Source organism: Caloenas nicobarica, chromosome 6 (assembly GCF_036013445.1).
Source record: "Caloenas nicobarica isolate bCalNic1 chromosome 6, bCalNic1.hap1, whole genome shotgun sequence".
In the NCBI taxonomy this organism is placed as follows: domain Eukaryota; kingdom Metazoa; phylum Chordata; class Aves; order Columbiformes; family Columbidae; genus Caloenas; species Caloenas nicobarica.
Window position 1 is genome coordinate 6,285,493 of NC_088250.1, and position 18,224 is coordinate 6,303,716.

Consider the following 18,224-nt stretch of genomic DNA (forward strand, 5'->3'; position numbering starts at 1 on the left):
GATGTTGAATAATCACGGAGCCACGAGGAAGTGTGTTGCACCCATACCCACTCCAGGGTCACAGTGACCTCCCCACATCATCCCAGGACAAGCTCAACGGGGTCACCCCAGCTGGGAATAAATCAGAGCCATCCTCTTGCAACACCCTGGGAACGGGGCTCAAGCCGGCATGCCCCATCAGCTTCCCAGATGATCTCAATTTGGAACTCGCCTCCTTTCCCACCTCCTTCTTCTCAAGGCACTTGGGGAAGTTCTGCTCAGGACGGTCTCTCCTACCCGACCCGATGCAGCTGAACATCTGGCCGCGGCGAGCCGGCCCTCTGTACGCCAGCTCCTGTTGTTTTGGCAGCAGGAACATCCTCATCGCCCACACACCGGGCGCTGGATTCCTCCTCTCCTATGTCAACTGCTCGGGCGGGTGCCAACTCGACGGGAGTGAGAACGCCGGGTGCTTTTTAACTCCATGTTTCCCAGGAGCAAGGAAACCCAACCACCCCAGCTCCGAAATGGCCATGAGCTCCACACTGGGAATGGTCTAACGGATGCTCAGAGACAATTTCAGACCCATCCCAAGTCAGGAGCCGGAGCTGAGAAAATTCAATTCCCCAACTCCCACATGAGCAAAGGGGGAATATCAGAGGTGTGCTGAGCCCAGGAGGACCAGACAGGAACCTCCACCCTTTTCTGGAGCCAGGCATTGTCCTCCAGAGCTTTGGGAAAAAAAAAAAAAAAAAAAAAAAAAAAAGAAGAAAAAAAAAAAAAAGAAAAGGAGGAGAAAGAAAAAGAAAGAAGAAGAAATCAGCCCAGCCTTGCCCAGCCTGGAAGGAAAACATGTCTCTTGGGATGGTGGGAGGAGATGGAAACCTGGTTGCCTCTTCCAAAGCCTAGGGGTACTTGTGGATGCAGAGCATCCCCAGCCTCACTCCGCTGCCGAGACCCAGTGCCAGCCCCGTGACAGGGACCCTGGCAGCGAGGATATCAGAAATGCCACCAGTTAGAGGTGGGGGCAAGTTTTCTCTCTGACAGACCCCAGACCCACTGAGCATGCCGCTCTGAAACTATTCTGTGCCCACTCTGCTCCTCCAAGCCCCCAGTCCTTCCCAACCTTGGCACTCTAAAACTGAGAACTCCTCTGCGATGAAACCTCCCTCCCAGTCTTGCACCAGCCCTAACCCCCTCATCTGCCCTGCATCCCGACTGGGTTTCCCCATGAGGCATCCCCACCCTCAACGCAGCCCCTCTGCCTTGCTGCCCAAGGGGTCCTCTGGATCCCGGAGCTCAGCATCCTTTCGAGCCCAGCATCCTTTCACACACAGATGTGCGCAACCCTACACCAAAAACGATGAGGCAAGCGAGCGGTCTCCCCTGGACCTGCAGTGAGACCCAGCCTGGCACCCATTCTTTAGACACCCCATGTTCAGACACCCCAAAGCTCACTCCCACTGCCCCATCCCCCTTGTAGCAGGCAGCTGCGGCCAAGCTGACCGCAAAGGTCAGGATGCAGGGATGGAGCTTATCTTGGGCTGGAAGAAGCCAAATTCACAGCAGTTTTAAGGGAAGAGGAAACCAGAGCTTCCTCCCGGGGGTCCACACGGGTGTAAGAGCCAGTGCTGCAATTTCTGCAGCCAGACAAGCCATCGGCTGCCTCCGGGGCTTGGCATGACGGGAGACGGGCTGAAAGAGGCTTTTGTTAGTGATGCAGTTTTCAACCACGCTCCCCATGGCATTTCAGCCGACTCAGAGATCTCCCCTCCTCTCCAAACACGCCACTCGCCCCCGAGCCCAGGGTGGGAGCTGGGTGCCAGCATTTCCCAGAAGGACACGTCTTTCTCCTGCACAGGTGCAAAGCAGGTAGTGGCCACGGCTATGAGGCTGGAAGCGGGGAGCAGGATGGGTATGGCAAGAGCCCATCAAACACCTGCTCCCCTGCAAAATCCAAGTGCCCCTTCCCAAACCCAAATATTTCAGGCCATGCCGGCTTTTTCCAAAGGGCATCCAGAGTCCAGACATCGCACCCATCCTCCCCATGACAAACCAGCAGCACCCACTGCGGAGCATGGGGAGCCAGAGATGGCTGATGCCACAGTGGTTTTGGGATAGTGGCTGGGACAGGACAGCTGCAGGGATGCCGCGGGTTGCAGTGACTGAGCCGTTTGCTCCCACTGCCACCAAAAATGCCCCAGGGATGCTCCAAGCCATCTCCCCATTCTGCCATGACCTTCTTGGCAGTGCCGAGCCAGAGCTGCCAATGCAATTGTGCACATTCTCCCATGGCTGGGATACAGGGGAGCCCCCAGCACACAGGAGCATCTCAAGTCACTCCGTGGAGTGCACCATGGTCCCCACGTCCCCAACCCATTCTTGATACTGCCCATCCAGAAGCATGTGTCTCCCCCAGAGCATCCCCGTGACCCCGCTGCACCCTCCGGGGTCGGCTGGTGAACAGAGATGCTTTGATAACGAGGGGATCACGTGTGCGACCCTTGTCTGCCAGCCTCCTGCTAAATCGCCCCTCTGACGGCAGCGGGTGTCTCGCGGCTCCTTGTCGGCAGCCCTGGGCCATCACCCGAGGGCATGGGGCGGCCAGTGTGGGAACACAGCCCCATTCAGAGGGTTCGGCGGGGGGAGCGTCGAGCTCCTGCTCCTGCTTTCATCTCAAACTCTGTTCTTGCTCCTACAGACCGATGTGCATTTCTCCGAATGCCTGTCTCCCCCTCCCCGCTCTCTTCCTTTCACCCCCCAGCCAAAGAGGCACACATCGATCCCTGGCTGACACACACAAGGGTCACAACCACCCAACGACGAAGCCGGAGGCGAAGTGACCTCTGCCGCCTGCCAAGCAGGGGGGATCAAACATTACCCGTTGGGTAAATCATTAACCCCAAGGCAAAGGGCCAGTCAGGGAGAGGGAAGCGTGAGAGCATGGCCGTGGGTCACCTTGAAGCCTCCTCACCACCATGACCTCAGTTGTTGCTGTGGTTGGTAGGGACCACAGTGCCACTTGCAAACCGGCCCTGAACGCCAGCATGATGTGCTCAGGGAGCATCTCTTGTCCTGGCACTGGCATGGTGCCTTTTAACCTGGACGAGGTAAAACAGCCTGAGAACAGGATGGTGATGCAGGAAAATGCTGAGGGTAGATGGAAAGAGATTTTTGGACTCAGCAGTATCTCATTGTGACAAGCCTGAAGTATCCCTCGGCACCTAAAGACCTGGGAGGATTTAAGGAGGGGAGACAGACAAACACACATGCATCACGCAGCCACATTACCTGCAGAAGCATTAATAAAGACACAAGAATACCCTTCATCCTCCTTGGGGAGAGCATCACAAGGCAGAGGCAGGTGGCCACCGGCCAAGTGCATCCAACATTGGTCTCTGACAGCCTCGCAGAAGCCCTGGCACGGTGGGGGGGTTACAGGGACAGAGGTGCTACACCCAGGGAGCAGGAGCAAGCAGAGAAACCACTCCACGTAGCGATGGCACCGCGATTCAAGCAGCCCCTCCCACTCATGCAAAGCCGCCCAAATTTCCACCTCGCTGCCGTGGCGGAGGTAATTCGGTAATCTGACATGGTGTGTGCCCAGCACGCTGCAGAAGGGCAGGTGGGTCGGGACGGGCAGGCAACGGCCAGCCGGCGATATCAGTCCGGGTAAGAAGGCTGCAAGCCCCGCGCCGCTGTTACTGTAGAGTCGTGCAGTGGTGGTTAGTAAATCAAACCCAAGAGGACGGGAGTTATCAGCAAGAGGAGGATCCACACTGTTAGTCAACCTCCTGTGAGGCAACGAAGGGCTCCGGCTCCCATTCATGCCAGCCAGCACCAGCCCCCAGCGCCTGGTGCCGTGCTGCAGGTTCGGTGGGGCAGGCGATGCTCCGTGGTGGGGTTGGGGCGGTTGTGCCGTGGGGTTCTGGGGCAGCACCACCTGCTCGTGGGGACCACCACCTGGTGAGAAAGGGAAAGGCGCACTACCTGGCTGGGAACCCACGGGTCTCTGCAAGGACACTGGCGTCCCCATCGCCGCAGGGGGCACTGTCCCCAGTTGCTTCTGGTCCTTGCTGGTCCCTGTCCCCAGCAGCTGCAGGTCCTCGGTGGTCCCTGTTCCAAGAAGCTGTGGGTCCTCAGTGGTTCCTGTCCCAAGGAACTGCGGGTCCTCGGTGGTCCCTGTTCCAAGGAGCTGTGGGTCCTCGGTGGTCTCTGTTCCAAGGAGCTGTGGGTCCTCAGTGGTTCCTGTCCCAAGGAGCTGCGGGTCCTTGGTGGTCCCCATCCCCAGGAGCTGCAGATCCTCTGTGGTCCCTGTTCCAAGGAGCTGCAGGTCCTCAGCAGATCCTGTCCCCAGGAGTTGTGGGTCCTCAGCAGTCCCTTTCCCCGGGAGCTGCAGGTCCTTGGTGGTCCCTGTCCCCAGGAGCTGCAGGTCCTCGGTGGAGCTGCTGACTGCATCCTGGCCAGGGGCAGGTGACGTGCTGTGGGGAGGAGCGATGCTTGGCTGTCCCATGCTCTCCACCAGCCCTGTGGCATTCCCGTCCCACTGCTCAGTGTTTTCCGCCACAGTCCCCTCATCCGTGGGTGCTACCGTGCCAGGATCCTGCTCCCAGTGCTGCAGGGTGGCGATGTCCCCCTCCACCTGGTCACCCCGCGTCCCCGTGGATGTGTTGGGGGTGGGAGCTGCCGCAGAGGTGAGCGGCTCTGGTGCTGTGGTTCTCTTGCTGGGTGCCGCTGTGCTTCCCGTGGTCTTTTTGCCGCCCCAAATCCAGTCCAGGAGCTGCGTTTCGGAGGAGGAGAAGCAGCAAGCCAGGAGGAGCAGAAACCCCAAGCGACATGGGGCCAGGGCCATTAGGAAGGAAAAATGAGTCCTGTTGCTTCAGAGGACAAAACGGAGAGGCCAGAGGAAGGAAAGGAGGGAAGAGGCAGGAGTTTTGCCCCGGCCAGACTCCCGGAGAGCTCACAAACCAGAGCGGAGCAGAACGGGAGGAGTGGCCGCGCTGCTGGCCCTGCCAAGCCCTCCTCTCCCCTGCGCCAGCCTCCCTGCAGCCGGCACAGCCCCCCGGGGACCCCATCGCCTGGCTGGGGATCCACCTGAGCCCCCCAAAATCTCTGGGAGCTGAGCCAGCCCTCAGACAAACCCTGTTGCCTGTCCCAGCTGCTGCTGCCAGCTGTTTAACTGCTTCCTGACCAGAAAAATCCTAAATCCTCTCTCCTTGCTCAGCAGGTCTGGTTAAACCATCGGCATTCAGAGCCGTACACAAGGGGGGTCACATGCAGACACAGTCCCCAGGGATGCCCAGCTTTGGTAAGACATGCAGTGACCCCCTCCTCCAGGTCTCCGGGAAAGGTTATAACCTCAGAGCGAAATCGAATAAGGAAGGAAAAAAAAAAAATCCCAGAAAACATTTCCAAGATTTCCACCGGCCGGAAACACAAGTCCCAAAAGTCAAGTGCTTACGAGCTGCTTTCCCGGTTCGGTTATGGGGCCAGGACCCCCCAGGTGCTGTGGCAGGACAGTGACGGGGGTGCTTGCAACACCCCCCACCAGAGACCTCTCGAAGCCAGGAGGTCTGAGCAATCACAGCCTCGAGCACTTGAGTTTCCCTAAAGTCTGGGATGTAAATCTCCCTTGGACAGTGCTGGCACTCTCACATGCCCCCCAAAATTAAGTTGCTCTTTGCCTCAGCTTAAAAACAATACCCCAAAATGCACTTATCTGGCCCATTTCCCTACCTCAATGTTACCTTCCTCCAGAGATGATGATCCCTGTCCCTGGGGACCACCGTGTCCCCAGGCCCCTGCATGGATGGAGCGTGCCTGTGCAGCCCACTGCCATGCCAATCTTGTCATGACATCCAGCAAGTCACCTTAGTGGCTTAAAAAGTGTCCCTAAGAGGGTACATTGCCAGGGAAGTGACAATTTCAGGTCCCCACAGCTGGGATTCTGCATGGCCAGGAAAGCCATGGTCTGTGGTATTGTGGTCCTACAATACTGAGAGGGAAGGGACGTGACTCTCCCACTGCACCCATTTTAAACTACTCAATAAAAGCACTGAAATGAATGCTCAAATTTCTATTTTGCTTTATGTAACATTTCCCACGTGACTTTTTAAGCGATACGGGTGAGTTTTCCCCTTAAAATGGCAGCTGGCACAGCAAGGATGCTGTTGCTAATAGGCTTTCCCCACGACTGATGCTGTTAGGGGAGCGTGTTGTGGAACAGCCCACGACGAATTGAATGTGGGACGCATTTTTGTCCATATGTCAGAGTTTCCATACAGCCCCCTCCTGAAACTCATGTGCACCCATCAACCTGATGAAAGGAGCTAGGCTGCCAACCCGCCCCGGCGTGTTCGGACGGGACCCCGCTGCGCCCGGCTCTGCTCCCCTGGGGCGAGGGTGAAGCATCCTGGCAGGATGCGGGTCCCCCCCCAGCATCTTCAGCACATCCGAGGGGGATGCCGGGGGCTGCTGCTCCTCTCCCATCGGTGGGGAGGACAGATGGAAGAGCTAGGTGTCCCCACAGCCTCTTTCCCAAATTAAGGGGAGGTAAGCGGGGTGTGTGCCAGCCCACAGTGGGGATACTATCCAACTCCCCCGGGGCTATGCAGCACTCCCATGGCAGATTCTGGAGCCAGCAGGGAGAATCACGAGCCTTGATGAGCCACCTCATCTCAGCGAGGAGGGATTTGGCAGTGACACCATGCTGGGGTGCCCCCGGCGCGTGCAGACACTGGAAAAAAATCCCATTTCTCTCTTTTGCTGGGATTAGGCAGCTCATGATAGCAGAGCAAACAGCAATCATGCAGGACATCCCCTCATTAAGTCAATGATCTTCATTTCACTGCACACCTCTGCACCAGAGGCTCCTGGGGAAGGAGCCAGCCCTTATTTTTCGGGCATCCCAAAACAAGGGACCTAGGATTTCCAAAATAAGGGACCTGGGATTTTTAAAATAAGGGCTTGGAGGGCAGCCCAATGGCACTAGAGCATCCTAACCCAGTATGCCCAGCTCTGCCACAAACCAAGCAGCAAGTCAGGGACAAGGAACGTACCAGCTGGTGAAATATTTTGGAGAAGTATTTCCCAAAGAGAAGCCACGGCAGCTGGCTTGCTGGCAGAGCAGGAGAAAAGCCCCTTCTTTTAGCCTCCCCTAGGCTAAAGGCTCTTGAAAATCATTTTGCACATTGCCGGAAGATCATCATGACCTTCCGCTTCTCTAAAAGCAAAGTTGGACCCTCATTCTGGTCCCAATTCTCTCCTGAGCAGGCTGCCTTTGTCTTCCCACCGTGGTCCAGCATCTGCTAGTATAGCCCAGTCCCCCTGGGAAGGGGGATGAGGCTGCCCTGTTAATTGCAGGCTCAGTTCTGTCCCAGATGAAAAGGGGAAAATAAATGGGAGGGGAAAGGGAGGGCAAGAAGTGGAGGGGAAGAAGAGAGAAAAAAAGAAGAGGGAGGAAAAAAGAATTAGTGGGAGAAGGAGGGAAAAACTGTGGAAAGGGGGGATTAAAGAGGAGGGATAAAGGTGGGGGATAAACGGGGGGGAAGGAAAAAAAGAGGGACCCTGCCTAAGCTCAGCTCAGCAAACGTCCCTTCACAGTCCAAGGTAGGACCCTCAGCAAGAGCCGGGCAGGCAGAGATGGACAGACGGATGGGCAGACCGACAGCAGAGGGAGCCTCAGGCCGAGCAGAGCATGGAAGCATCCTCGGGAGATCCATTTTACTGCACCTCATCAGGAGTGATGACCCAGCCCGGTTGCACCAGGGACTCGTCCTATCCTGGCCACAAGCCCAGAGGTCACCAGGGTGCGGGCAGGGACCCGCAGTGGTTTTGGCAGGGTGTTGCCTGGGGATGCAGGCAGGGGATGCAGGCAGGGGATGCCCCATCATCCGCAGCTTCCTTCCTCCTCCCATTCGTATCCTAAGGGAAGGTTTCCACAAGCTGGTGGGGAAACCTGAGTCAGAGATGTCCCGGGTGGGAAGCTTCGAGCCTGAAGATTAAGTGCAGCTGCAAAAAGGGCTTTAATGCCAACAGCGGATCCTGCTGCCAAGAGATTGAGCCACCGAGGGAAACATTCCCCCAGGGCACCTCCAACTCATCTGCACCCCTGGAGCCAGGGAGGGATGGAGCTCACGGCATCCCCACGGAACAGCTCCCAGGGAGCTGCCCTAAGCAATTGGGGGCTTTAATTAACAAATTCGCCCATTACCAGGCTATATTTATCCATTTTCTGTTTGCCAAGTCTGGCTCAGAATTCATTCCCCCAGCCAGCAGGCAGGGGGGCTGCAAATCACCTCTTGCTTTTGGTTGCCGCTTAAAATGTCCCGAGTCCCTTCAGAGCAGCCACACCAACCCTCACGCAGCATTGTGTTGGGGGGTATGACGTGAAATGACCCCTGGGACCAGCAGGATGGATGTCTAGGGGCAGCCCTGGGATGCAAACACATCGCAGCCCCACAACCTTTCCCGAGCCAACGGGCACTTCAGCAGCTCACCAAAAGCTTGCTGGGTCACTACCAGCGACGACAACATTGCTGTAGGATGCCCAAGAAAGCATCTGTCTCTGAATGGCACAAAACCATGGCAGAGGAAGTGCCTGGGACCACCGCTGATGCCAATGCCCCATCTGTACATCTCTGCTTCCACGGATGATGCTGGGGAAGGAAGGAGGGAAACCTTGACACCAGCACAAAATACTGGAGGCGGGAGCACTCACACACCGAGCGGAAAAAATCAGCGACTGTCAGCAGCAGATGGTATCTATAAATCCTATCGATGTTTGGGATTTTAATCCGTTCTTCATCTAAAAACCCAAACAACAGTTAAAAGGTTCTCAGCAAGACCCACGCTGAGGATATTGCCACATCTCCAGCCGCTGACGTCCCACGTGGAGACAGCACCCAGGGACAGATGGGGACAGACAGTGCGACCTGGCCCCCAGATAGGCGCACAGCCAGGGAGACGGGAAGGCTGGGGATGAACATCTATAAGGGCCGAGCTGGTGTGCGCAACAGCATCCATCACAGCCCGGAATGGGATGCAGGTGCTGGTTTGCCACAATCTGCTTCTGGGCCAGCGTTTCCCCCCTGCCTCTGGCTGCACAACACCGCCGAGCCCCCGGGACCGCAGCGTTCCTAAACATTTACTCATGGACAGCCAGAAACATCCTCCCAGCAAATTCCTCAATAAGATAAACCGTGAAAATGTCACAACTGCCTCAAGGAGCCACCAAATAACCCCTGGAGGAAGAAGAAGGGTGGCTGTGCTCAGACCCTTTGCATCCTCCTCGCGGTCCCGAACTGTGTGGAGATGGAGGCACCCGCTGCTTCTGGGGCATCCATTCTACTCATCTAAGGAGAATTTTTAATTTGTCAGCCCTCATGGGAAATTATGCATGCAATGGCAGCGGGCAGGGCAAGCAAAGCGCAAAGCAAACAGCCTTCCTTCCAAGTGTGGCTAAAAATACCCACAGGGGTCAAGCCCCCGGGGAACAGGTCTCACCAAAGGCATCTTGAGTTTGCCTTGTAACTCATTACCCTCCGGCGAAGATAGGGAGCCTTGAGCTGGAGAAGGGACAGCCAAGAAATGCTGCTGTCCCCCTTTTTCCCATCCAGGTGGCCAGGAGGACAAGGCAGGACCTAGTTTATCTGGCAGCCAGGGCAGGGAGCTGGGGCTGGAGTGACTTTGGCCACCCTGCAAGGTGTCCTGGCCAGTCCAGGGGATGGGCAGTAGAGAGGGACCATCAACCTCTGGGCACGGCCGAACCCAAGGGAGGTCTTTAAAAGTGAGAACAGGTCTTTAAAACACAAGGGGAGCTAGGTGTGACCTGTAGCCCCCAGCCCCATCACCAGTCCCTGCCCTGCCCCTGCAGAGGCCGCCGGCTCTGCTTCCCATCACTTGCCTCCCCCGGGCCAACCGACAGCCCGGAGATAAGGCAAGGAGAGGCGAAGGAAGGAATGCAACCCCCTCACTCACCCTCCACCGCATTAATAAATCACCTCACAGACTAATTGCTCCTTGGAGAGGGAAGAATCACCCCCTACCAGGGTCCCGGCTCAGCCTGGGAGCCACACTCCCGGGAAGCTCTGAATTTCAATTGCGTTCCTGGCATTCCTGCCCCAGCACGCAGCCGAGGGGGCTCCGGTGGCACCCGCGACCACCCTCACAGCCCCGGTTATTGGGGGGCGGGGGGCTGGTTCCCATCTCCGCGATGGGCTGAGCAAGTTTGCAGCTGGGGAGCACATCCCTGTTCCCAGGCACCTATTTACCTAGAAATACAGGGAGACCAACGCACCCGGTATCCCGGCTTGTGGACAGACACTGCGCCACAGGATGGATGCTGTGCCGCGGGATAAAGGAAAATCAGGGCCGGGGTGGAAGATTTGTGAGCTGACTCAACGCCATCACAACCTGCACACCGGCACAAAGCAAGGTGCAGAAGAGCAGGACGAGCCACCCAGGCAGGGTACGCTTCTCCGCGGCTCAACTGAAGCCTTCAAGCATCACGCAGTGGAGAAGCCAATGAAGCCCAAAATGTCACAACACGACTCCCATGAGCATATTTCCAGCCATGGAGAGGGCTGGGCACCGAGAGGGCTTGGGAAAGGGCCAGCGGGACACGGTGCCCACCCCACGACCGTGCTTGTGCCCTGCACCATGCCAGGATGCTAGGCACCAAAGTCACCGAGTGCTGCCAGAGGATAACCCTGCACTAGCTTTGAAGGCTGCACAACAAAAGATGGGAGTTGTTCATTCTCAGTTGTTTTTCAGGACTTTAAGACAGATGAAAATACCAGCATGGCTAAAACAAAGAAATAAACAAAAAATTCACCAGGCAAAATACAGAAAAGCTACCAAATGAAGTAGTACCTGAAGCTGCAATGGAGTGGTACAGCATCCATCCCATGGTACAGCATCTGTCCTGCAAACACCGCAAGCCAGGGATGCCGGGTGCTATAATAGCTGGTCCATGTTGCTGCAAGAGGCAACTGCCACAGCTTGTGGATGCTCTGCAGAGCCTCTCTGCAGCTTTATGGCGAGGGAAACCTCATCCTCTGTGCGGCTTGCAGCAAACAAAATCCAAGTTCATGAGGCTGCTGCGAGAAGCACTGTTTTGCTAGGGAACGGAAAAGAAAAGAGGGATCCAGGAGGGGGTTTTGCTTTTGGACTTCAGCTGCAATCTCGTGCTCATCCAACCAGCCTCGGTCTTGTCAGAGCTGCCCTCCTGCAGCGCCGGGGACTTTGTTTAGCTTGGAGCCTCTCAAAGCCCCCAGCCGTGCTCATAATAAGATTCCTTGTCCGCTCCACGGTCCTTCCACCTCTCTGCACTCCTCAGACAACACTTGCCTTTGCCACTGACTTTGGCATAATTTCCCTGCTCTTTCTGGAGTTTCCTCTGGTCCAGGCAGCCGAGCTTGGCCATCCCACTTTGGCATCCCATCCCATGGCACCCCATTGCATCCCATCCCAGGGCTGTCTGCTGGGCACCGAGCTTCACACCAGACCTCACCACAACTTTCGGTCCCCCAAGGAGGGGATACAAGGGGGCAAGATGCCCAGCAGACTATTTAATACCTTCATTAGCAGCCTGGATGAGGGGCCACTTAAACAGAGAAAGTGTCATCCAGTCCTTGAACCTACCCTGCTGCACATGTCCTAGCATTGAAGGAAAAATAAATCAGCTGAATGCCTTGAAATTAAGTTGAGCGATCACAACTTGATGTCATCCAAGGCTGAAATCCCCCACTCCCTACCAGGACAACATGACAGTCTGTCTCTCCACTGGCACAGCAAATATTTAAAAAGCAACATTTATCTCTTTTGAGAAAGTTCAAGCACCACCAGAGATAGATATTAAAGAGGTCAAACAGGTCAATGTTGTCAGTGGCTACTTTGCTGCTCCACGCAAGTGGAGGGAAGGTATCTTTGTTTCCTTCAGTGCAGGGGAAACACAACAAGACCTGGATGAGGCCAGAAAACATATCTTCCCTCTCCAATCAAAAACCAAATACACTGGGCAAGCAAGAGATGGGAATCAAAAGCCATCAGTTGCCCCATTATTCCTTTTTTCAACAAATCACTTGCTTTTAAAGGCAAAATACAATGATGATAAATAGTTTTAACGCACCAGAGTTGAGCACTACAACGCAACAGAAGTCAAGAACAAGGATGGGGGTAAACTGTGTTCCTCCTCGCATGCAGATGGGGATTCAGGAGCAGGTTCGTCCCATCCTGAGCACACAGATGATGCCACGGCTGGGCACTGTCCCCAACATCAGCATCCTGCTGCCACTGGCCAAGGACCAACACATGGCACAGGGTCATGGAGATGGGTCCCCGCGAGCCATTTTCTGGGACAATAAGGGTTAAAAAAAACCCCAAACCACACACAAAAAACCAGCAGGCATGCCTGAAGAGGAGGATTAGAGAGAATAGGGCCATTTCTCAGCAAAGACTATGGCAACGTAAATAGAAAAGTAACATTACGCTCAAGACAGGGGCCCTTTCGCTTCGCTCCTGCCCTACAATGCCACTATTGTTTTGCTGACAACTGGTAATTATCCCAAGCTGCACACACTGGTATTCCCACCCTTTAACCGAGAGGGATTTTGCCGCCACCGACCCTCTGACACCAGCAAAAATTCACATACCACAGGGTTCAGAGGGGGGGCGGTCTGGAAAGGCTGGGCGAGCCGCACTGGTACGTCATTCGGGGACCTCCTTTTAGTCATCCCTAAAAAACAAGGCTACTTGTGATGGTTTTGTTCCAGATGACCACACCTGGGGTTCAAGGTGCCCCAAACAGCAGGGGGTCTTTTTCACCCATCCTGAGCGAGCAGTACCCATCACCACCCCAGACGAAAAAACATTCACCACCCAAACATCCAAGTCTACATGGCATGTCCTTTCTCAGCCTGGCAGCAAAGAGGAAACTGCAAAAAAATAAATAATTCCACAGAGGCATGTTTTGCCTTCCCTCCCAAAAAGCTCAGGCATCCCTGGGGACCCTAGACCCCTGGGATGAGCCCTCGCAGGAAGCTGCCACCCTGCTGCCAAGGAACTGTAATGGGGCTGAGTCAGACCAACTACTTCTCATTTATGGGATGGAGGAGTCACCGTCCCGACCTCCCCAGCCCACCGACAGTCTAGCCCAGTGCCAGCACCAGCTCAGATAAGGTGATAAAAAAATACTGGAAACTGCCTCAAGATGGATTAAAACACTCCCATGGTCAAAATGTAGATTTTTTTTTTTTTTTTTTTTTTTCTTTTGCAGGCTGGTACATGAGCCAGAAAGACCAAGAAAAGGAGGTGGGGAAAAAAAAGCCTATTATTTTTTTTCTGCCAGAGGCTGCAGGCAGCACAGCCAAGGACAGAGCAAGGCAGAGGACACACACAGCCACCAAAGGACCTGACCACAAGCACCACAACCAGCTGCTATAGGGTCTTTTTTTTCTTCTGCGTTTTAATTACACAATTGCAGAAGTTTCTTCCTAACGGGAAAGCTGGAAACCAGTTTTTCCTGCAGCAGGGCCAACTCCACAAATGCTAGCAGTGACCTGTAAAGATAAAATAAGCCCCGTAAATCAGCAACGCAACATCTTTCCTTCCTTGCCGCGTCACCGGCCTGCTTCGCTGGTGTGGGTTTTTTTATTTGTTGTTGTTTCAAGCACCCAAGAGAAAAGAAACGGCTCCTAGAACTCCACTTAACCCATCCCAGCTGCAGAAAAAAACCCCACGTAGGCAGGAGGAGCTGCGCGATGGGACTCCAGGCAAGCTACAGCCTGTCCCTGCAGCGCCCGGCCGGGCTTTCTGGGGAACGAACCCCCCTTCTCCCAGCCCTGGAGCCCCGCCAGCCCCTCGCCTAATTAAAGCGTGTGGCCGCTTGCAGGCAGCAAAGCCAGCAGCTGGAGCACAGAGGTTCCAGCACCTCCGGGGCTGGGCCCCCACCACCGGACCAGCACCCCACTTTTAGGGATGCTGAAAACTGGAGGGGCTCCCAGGGTTGTGCTGGTACCCGGCTGGCCATGACTCCTCTCCATCACTTGCGTGGCCAGAGCAGCGATACAGCTGCAGGGTAAAGATTAAACCCAGATTTTGTTCTTTAAATCGGTTTTTGCTGGAGGGGGTTGCTTTGCACCCATCTTTTCAGGGATATCGGAGCACAACAGGATGGGGGGAATAGCAAGGAAGGGACAAAGGCTTGCGTGGCTCACAGGGGAAATGCTCACCGGCCCCTCTGCAAGGAAGGGAGGGCAGGAGAAAGCCCGGAAGGGGCCATGGGGAAAGCAGAGGAAGGGCTTAAAAGATTAAAATGGGACAATGTTATCAACGGGCAGCTGCCTTATGCCTCCATGTCACGTATGCAGGGGGCTCTGACTGCCAGCTTTGGCTGCATGGCACCCATCAACACCTTGTGGTACCCATGGCGGTACCACCCTTTGGACATTCGGGAGCCAAACAGTGGCACCAGTTGCACCCCTGAACCCAAGCACGGGCGGTGAAGCATCGCCAGGAACACTTGGAAGCAAACTGGGGTCATCAAGAGATTCAACAGCAACAGGGCAATAAAAAGATGAAATCACAAAATGAAATAAACAGGAAACATTTTTACTCCCTACCCAAGCAAACTGGTTTTTACTGGTGTTCACGCAACTGTGGTTCATCAGTCCAAATCACACCAGCAACACCCTGAGGCCCAAGAGATGCCAGTAGCTTAACAGCAACCCCTGCACAGCAACTGTTCGCACCGCCCAAGCGTTGGGCACGTACTGGGAGACCCGAGCGCTGAGGTGCAAGGGATGTATTGGGAGACCCATTTCCACCATGAGAGTCACATTCACAGCGACACAGCCTGTCTCAAGGTCCCGGGGTGATCATGGTGGAGCTGGTGCAACCTGGCCACAGAGCATCCCCCCAGTGCACTCCCCAAAGAAAGGCTGGTGTCGGTGCGGGGACAGAGATGCTTCACCATCGATCCCCCCATCCGTTGGCTAGCCAAAACATCCGTGAGCCTGTTTTATCACCCGTCCCCCAAATTTCTCTGCCGTTGGACCAAAGCCAAGCAGTGGGAGCTGCCGGCAGAGTGCGGGGCTCCCCCTGCCCGGCCGAGCGGAGCAGCACGCAGCCGGACCACCGGCCTGGGGACGGAGCGGGACTCCGCCAACCTCCACCTTACACCGCTGCATTAATCCTGTTGCTAGGACACCCACGGGCGAAGAAATACAACACTTGACGGATTAGCGTCTAGACTGGCTGACCTTTCCCTACGCTCGTGAGCTAAAACCAGGGCAAAAATCGGGCGCCGTTGGCTAAAAGGAGGGGTTTTTGTAAGTTTTTTTTTTTGTTTTTTGTTGTTTTTTTTTTTTTTTTAGATGGGAGCCAGAGAGGGAGGGACATCGCTGCCGCTGAAAAAGACATTTCACTACCTGCTGCCAGAGAGGGATGTGCAGGAGACAGACGGAGGTCTCGCAACCTGCTGCCAAGCCCAGGCTTTGCCCAGCAACCCAGCCGACAAAAGAGCCTTTCATGAGAGGGGACGATGTCAACTCCGCAATTAGCAGGGGAAAAGAAAAAAAGAGCCGAAAGAAGATTATTACCTCCAGCAGTTGCCTCTGGGGGCCCCTCTCAAATGGTTTTGTTAACTCTTTCCGCTGACACCAAGGAAAAGGTGGAGAAGGAGAAACCAACATCAGCAACAGGATGCCACGAGGAGACCTGTCCCCTCGGGTGCTGTTGGGGCAGGCTGGCAGTGAGTGGCGTCTCTGCCCCTGAGCTCCAATGCTGGATCGGACCCAGCGGGAACCAGGACCACCCTCCCGCATCCCGGCTGGGCGGGGACCACTCTGTCTCCAGCCCAGCCCTGTAATTGTCCCTGCAAGATCAAACGCTGACCTTGGCGAGTGGCATCCTCACTCAAGCCATCAAGAACCTGCAGGGGATGCCATGTGCTGAACACCTTCTGCCTCCTGCCCTGCTGAGCAAAGCGATGGAGAGAGCCCGCCCCAGCTCACCGGGTACCGTGCATGGATAAGATGCTGGGACACTCCAATTCCTTCCACCTTTGTGGCCTAATGTCTCTGTCTACCCACCAAAAAGATGCGATAGCTTGTTAAAATAAAACCCCACATGTTTCTATCAGATGATGCCACGGTTATCTGGTGGGAAGAGGTTAGAAACCTCCATGTGGGCATTTTTTCTCTTCCCAATGACAAAACCTAAAACACACAACTTTGCCTTTCACCACTCTCCTCGAGGAAATCTGGGACAGGTCACCCAGGGGAGAGCAGTTTGTCCTGACACTGCCACTGTCCCCTACACCAGGGGTATTGCCTGATGCAAGTTGTCCCTGCAAAAAGCCACCCAGAGAGCAAATCCCCATCCTGGTCTCCAGCGGCTTTGGCAGGCAAGAGGCCAGACTGAGTGGGGTCATAGGATGGGGACGCATAGGGACAGCTCACCCTTCTGCCAGGAGTGGCGCTGTGACCGCTGCTTTCCAGGCTCACTGCAGGGCTGCAGCACTCACTCCTGAGGAGCCAGCATTTAACAGCAAGCCCCAGGCACAGAGGTCCCTGAAACAGCTGCAGAAATAACATCTGGTTAATCAAGTCCTACATTAAAACCCAAAAACCCACATGTGCTGCTGCCACACACCTTCCTCCATTCACAGTCAGGGACTTTCTTACACTTCTTGATATTCAAGAGGATTTCGTACCAGCCAAAATCGCAGATCTTTTCCATGCCACCTCCCACTCATCAGTGCCTCCTCTGAGCACTGGCTCTCAGCAAGATGAGGCACATCGTCCCAGAGGGCAGCAGCACTGATGCTGCATGAACACTGGTACCCAGGGATGAGAAGTGTGGCTGGAGGGCAGGAGAGCCAGTCAGAGCATCCCCCAGACAGCAGAGAAGAGATGGAGCAAAGGAGTGATGTGAAGCCCAGCACTGGCCCCTTCCAATCATCGCAGAAGATGTTGCATAGCCTGGAAGGATGATGACCATGCCGTGAGCTCCTTACCGGGGCTCTGGGGAGAGAGACCCCACTCATGACACAGTAGGAGGTCATCTCCTTACAAAACACAGGCCCTTCTGGCTCTGAGAGCACTTGTCCCCTTCCCAGGGTGAATGACCCAGTGCTCTACAGTGGAGCATGAGTCATCTCGTGAGCAAGGCAAGCCGTTATTAATCACGACCACGCGCTAACAAATGCTGGATTGAAGACTTACGGTCTTGGCACATGGGCAAGTAGCCACTACAAGCCCTTTGCCTGTTTCAGGAGCCCGCTAGGGAGATGCTGGCATCATGGAGAGGGTAACAAAAGGTGTCTTGGGCTCTGTGTCACCTGTGGCTCCCAAGTGTGGGCAAGCCCATTCCCCTTGCCACAGCACAGCCCCCTGCCCAAAGGCTACCGGTACCCCATCCCTGGGGGTGATGTGGAGAGTGGGCAGGTGTCCTAGGCGGGCTCCCCAGGAAGGAGCGAGGAGATGATCTCATGCTGGAGTTTGACAAGGAACCTCAGGAGCGGCTGAGACCAGGCTGGCTGTGTGAGCCCAGGGTCTCCGGCTGTTCCCAGTCCCCTATCAAGGTTTCCCCAAGATGAGGGTCCTGCCCCTCTGAAGAGCAGTTCAGGGCCAGAGAGGAAGGACTGAGCCAAAAAGATGCCTTCACGCTTGAGGGAGCTAGTTGAGAGCAAGACAAGACACTGTTTCACCTTCACCTTTACACACTCATGGGTGCCTTGCTACCCTGACTTGCATGCATCACCTCCTCAACCTGGACCATAGGTGCTTAAGAAAGGGGTCCACATCACCCCTTTTATGGGGGGACCCTGCCAATCCCACTGCTAGCAGACACAGCAGAACATGCAGCACCCCTGTACCACCCATCTCACCAGACATACAGGTCCCACAATGGCAGCGGGAACATCTCCCCAACTTTCAGCAACCCCTCGCCCTCCCTGATCTCACATCACCACTGATTTAATAAATGACAGCCTATTGTAGGTGAGAACAAACACAGAGCCCCCGATCCAGCAGCAGCAGCCTGGGACCCACCAGCAGAAGTGATGGCCAAGGCCTCGTGTACCCATCAAACGTGGACCTCCTTGACCTGCCTCCCCAGGTGACGCACCCCAGCACAGCACTGCCTCAGCTGGGAATGCTGCTGGGATGGAGGGAAATCGGACGGGACCCAGGCCACCATCCATCCACAGCATGGGTGCAGCCAGCGAGCACTGCCAGCTTATC

General features: G+C 55.4%; 1 protein-coding gene across 3 annotated transcripts in view; it reads right to left on the reverse strand.

Moving 5' to 3' along the window:
- COL18A1 (collagen type XVIII alpha 1 chain) overlaps window positions 1–18,224 on the reverse strand; it is a 40,172-nt gene that overhangs the window by 14,388 nt on the left and 7,560 nt on the right. The window contains exon 1 of one of the 3 annotated variants that reach the window (XM_065638304.1): window positions 3,970–4,926. The exons of 1 other annotated variant lie outside the window; for it this stretch is intronic. In XM_065638304.1, coding sequence (XP_065494376.1) covers window positions 3,970–4,831 — 862 coding nt within the window. In that variant the 5' untranslated portion in view covers window positions 4,832–4,926. Of the gene's footprint in view, window positions 1–3,270; window positions 4,927–18,224 lie in introns of those variants that run through there. One more of the 3 variants, XM_065638303.1, reaches the window with a different exon arrangement.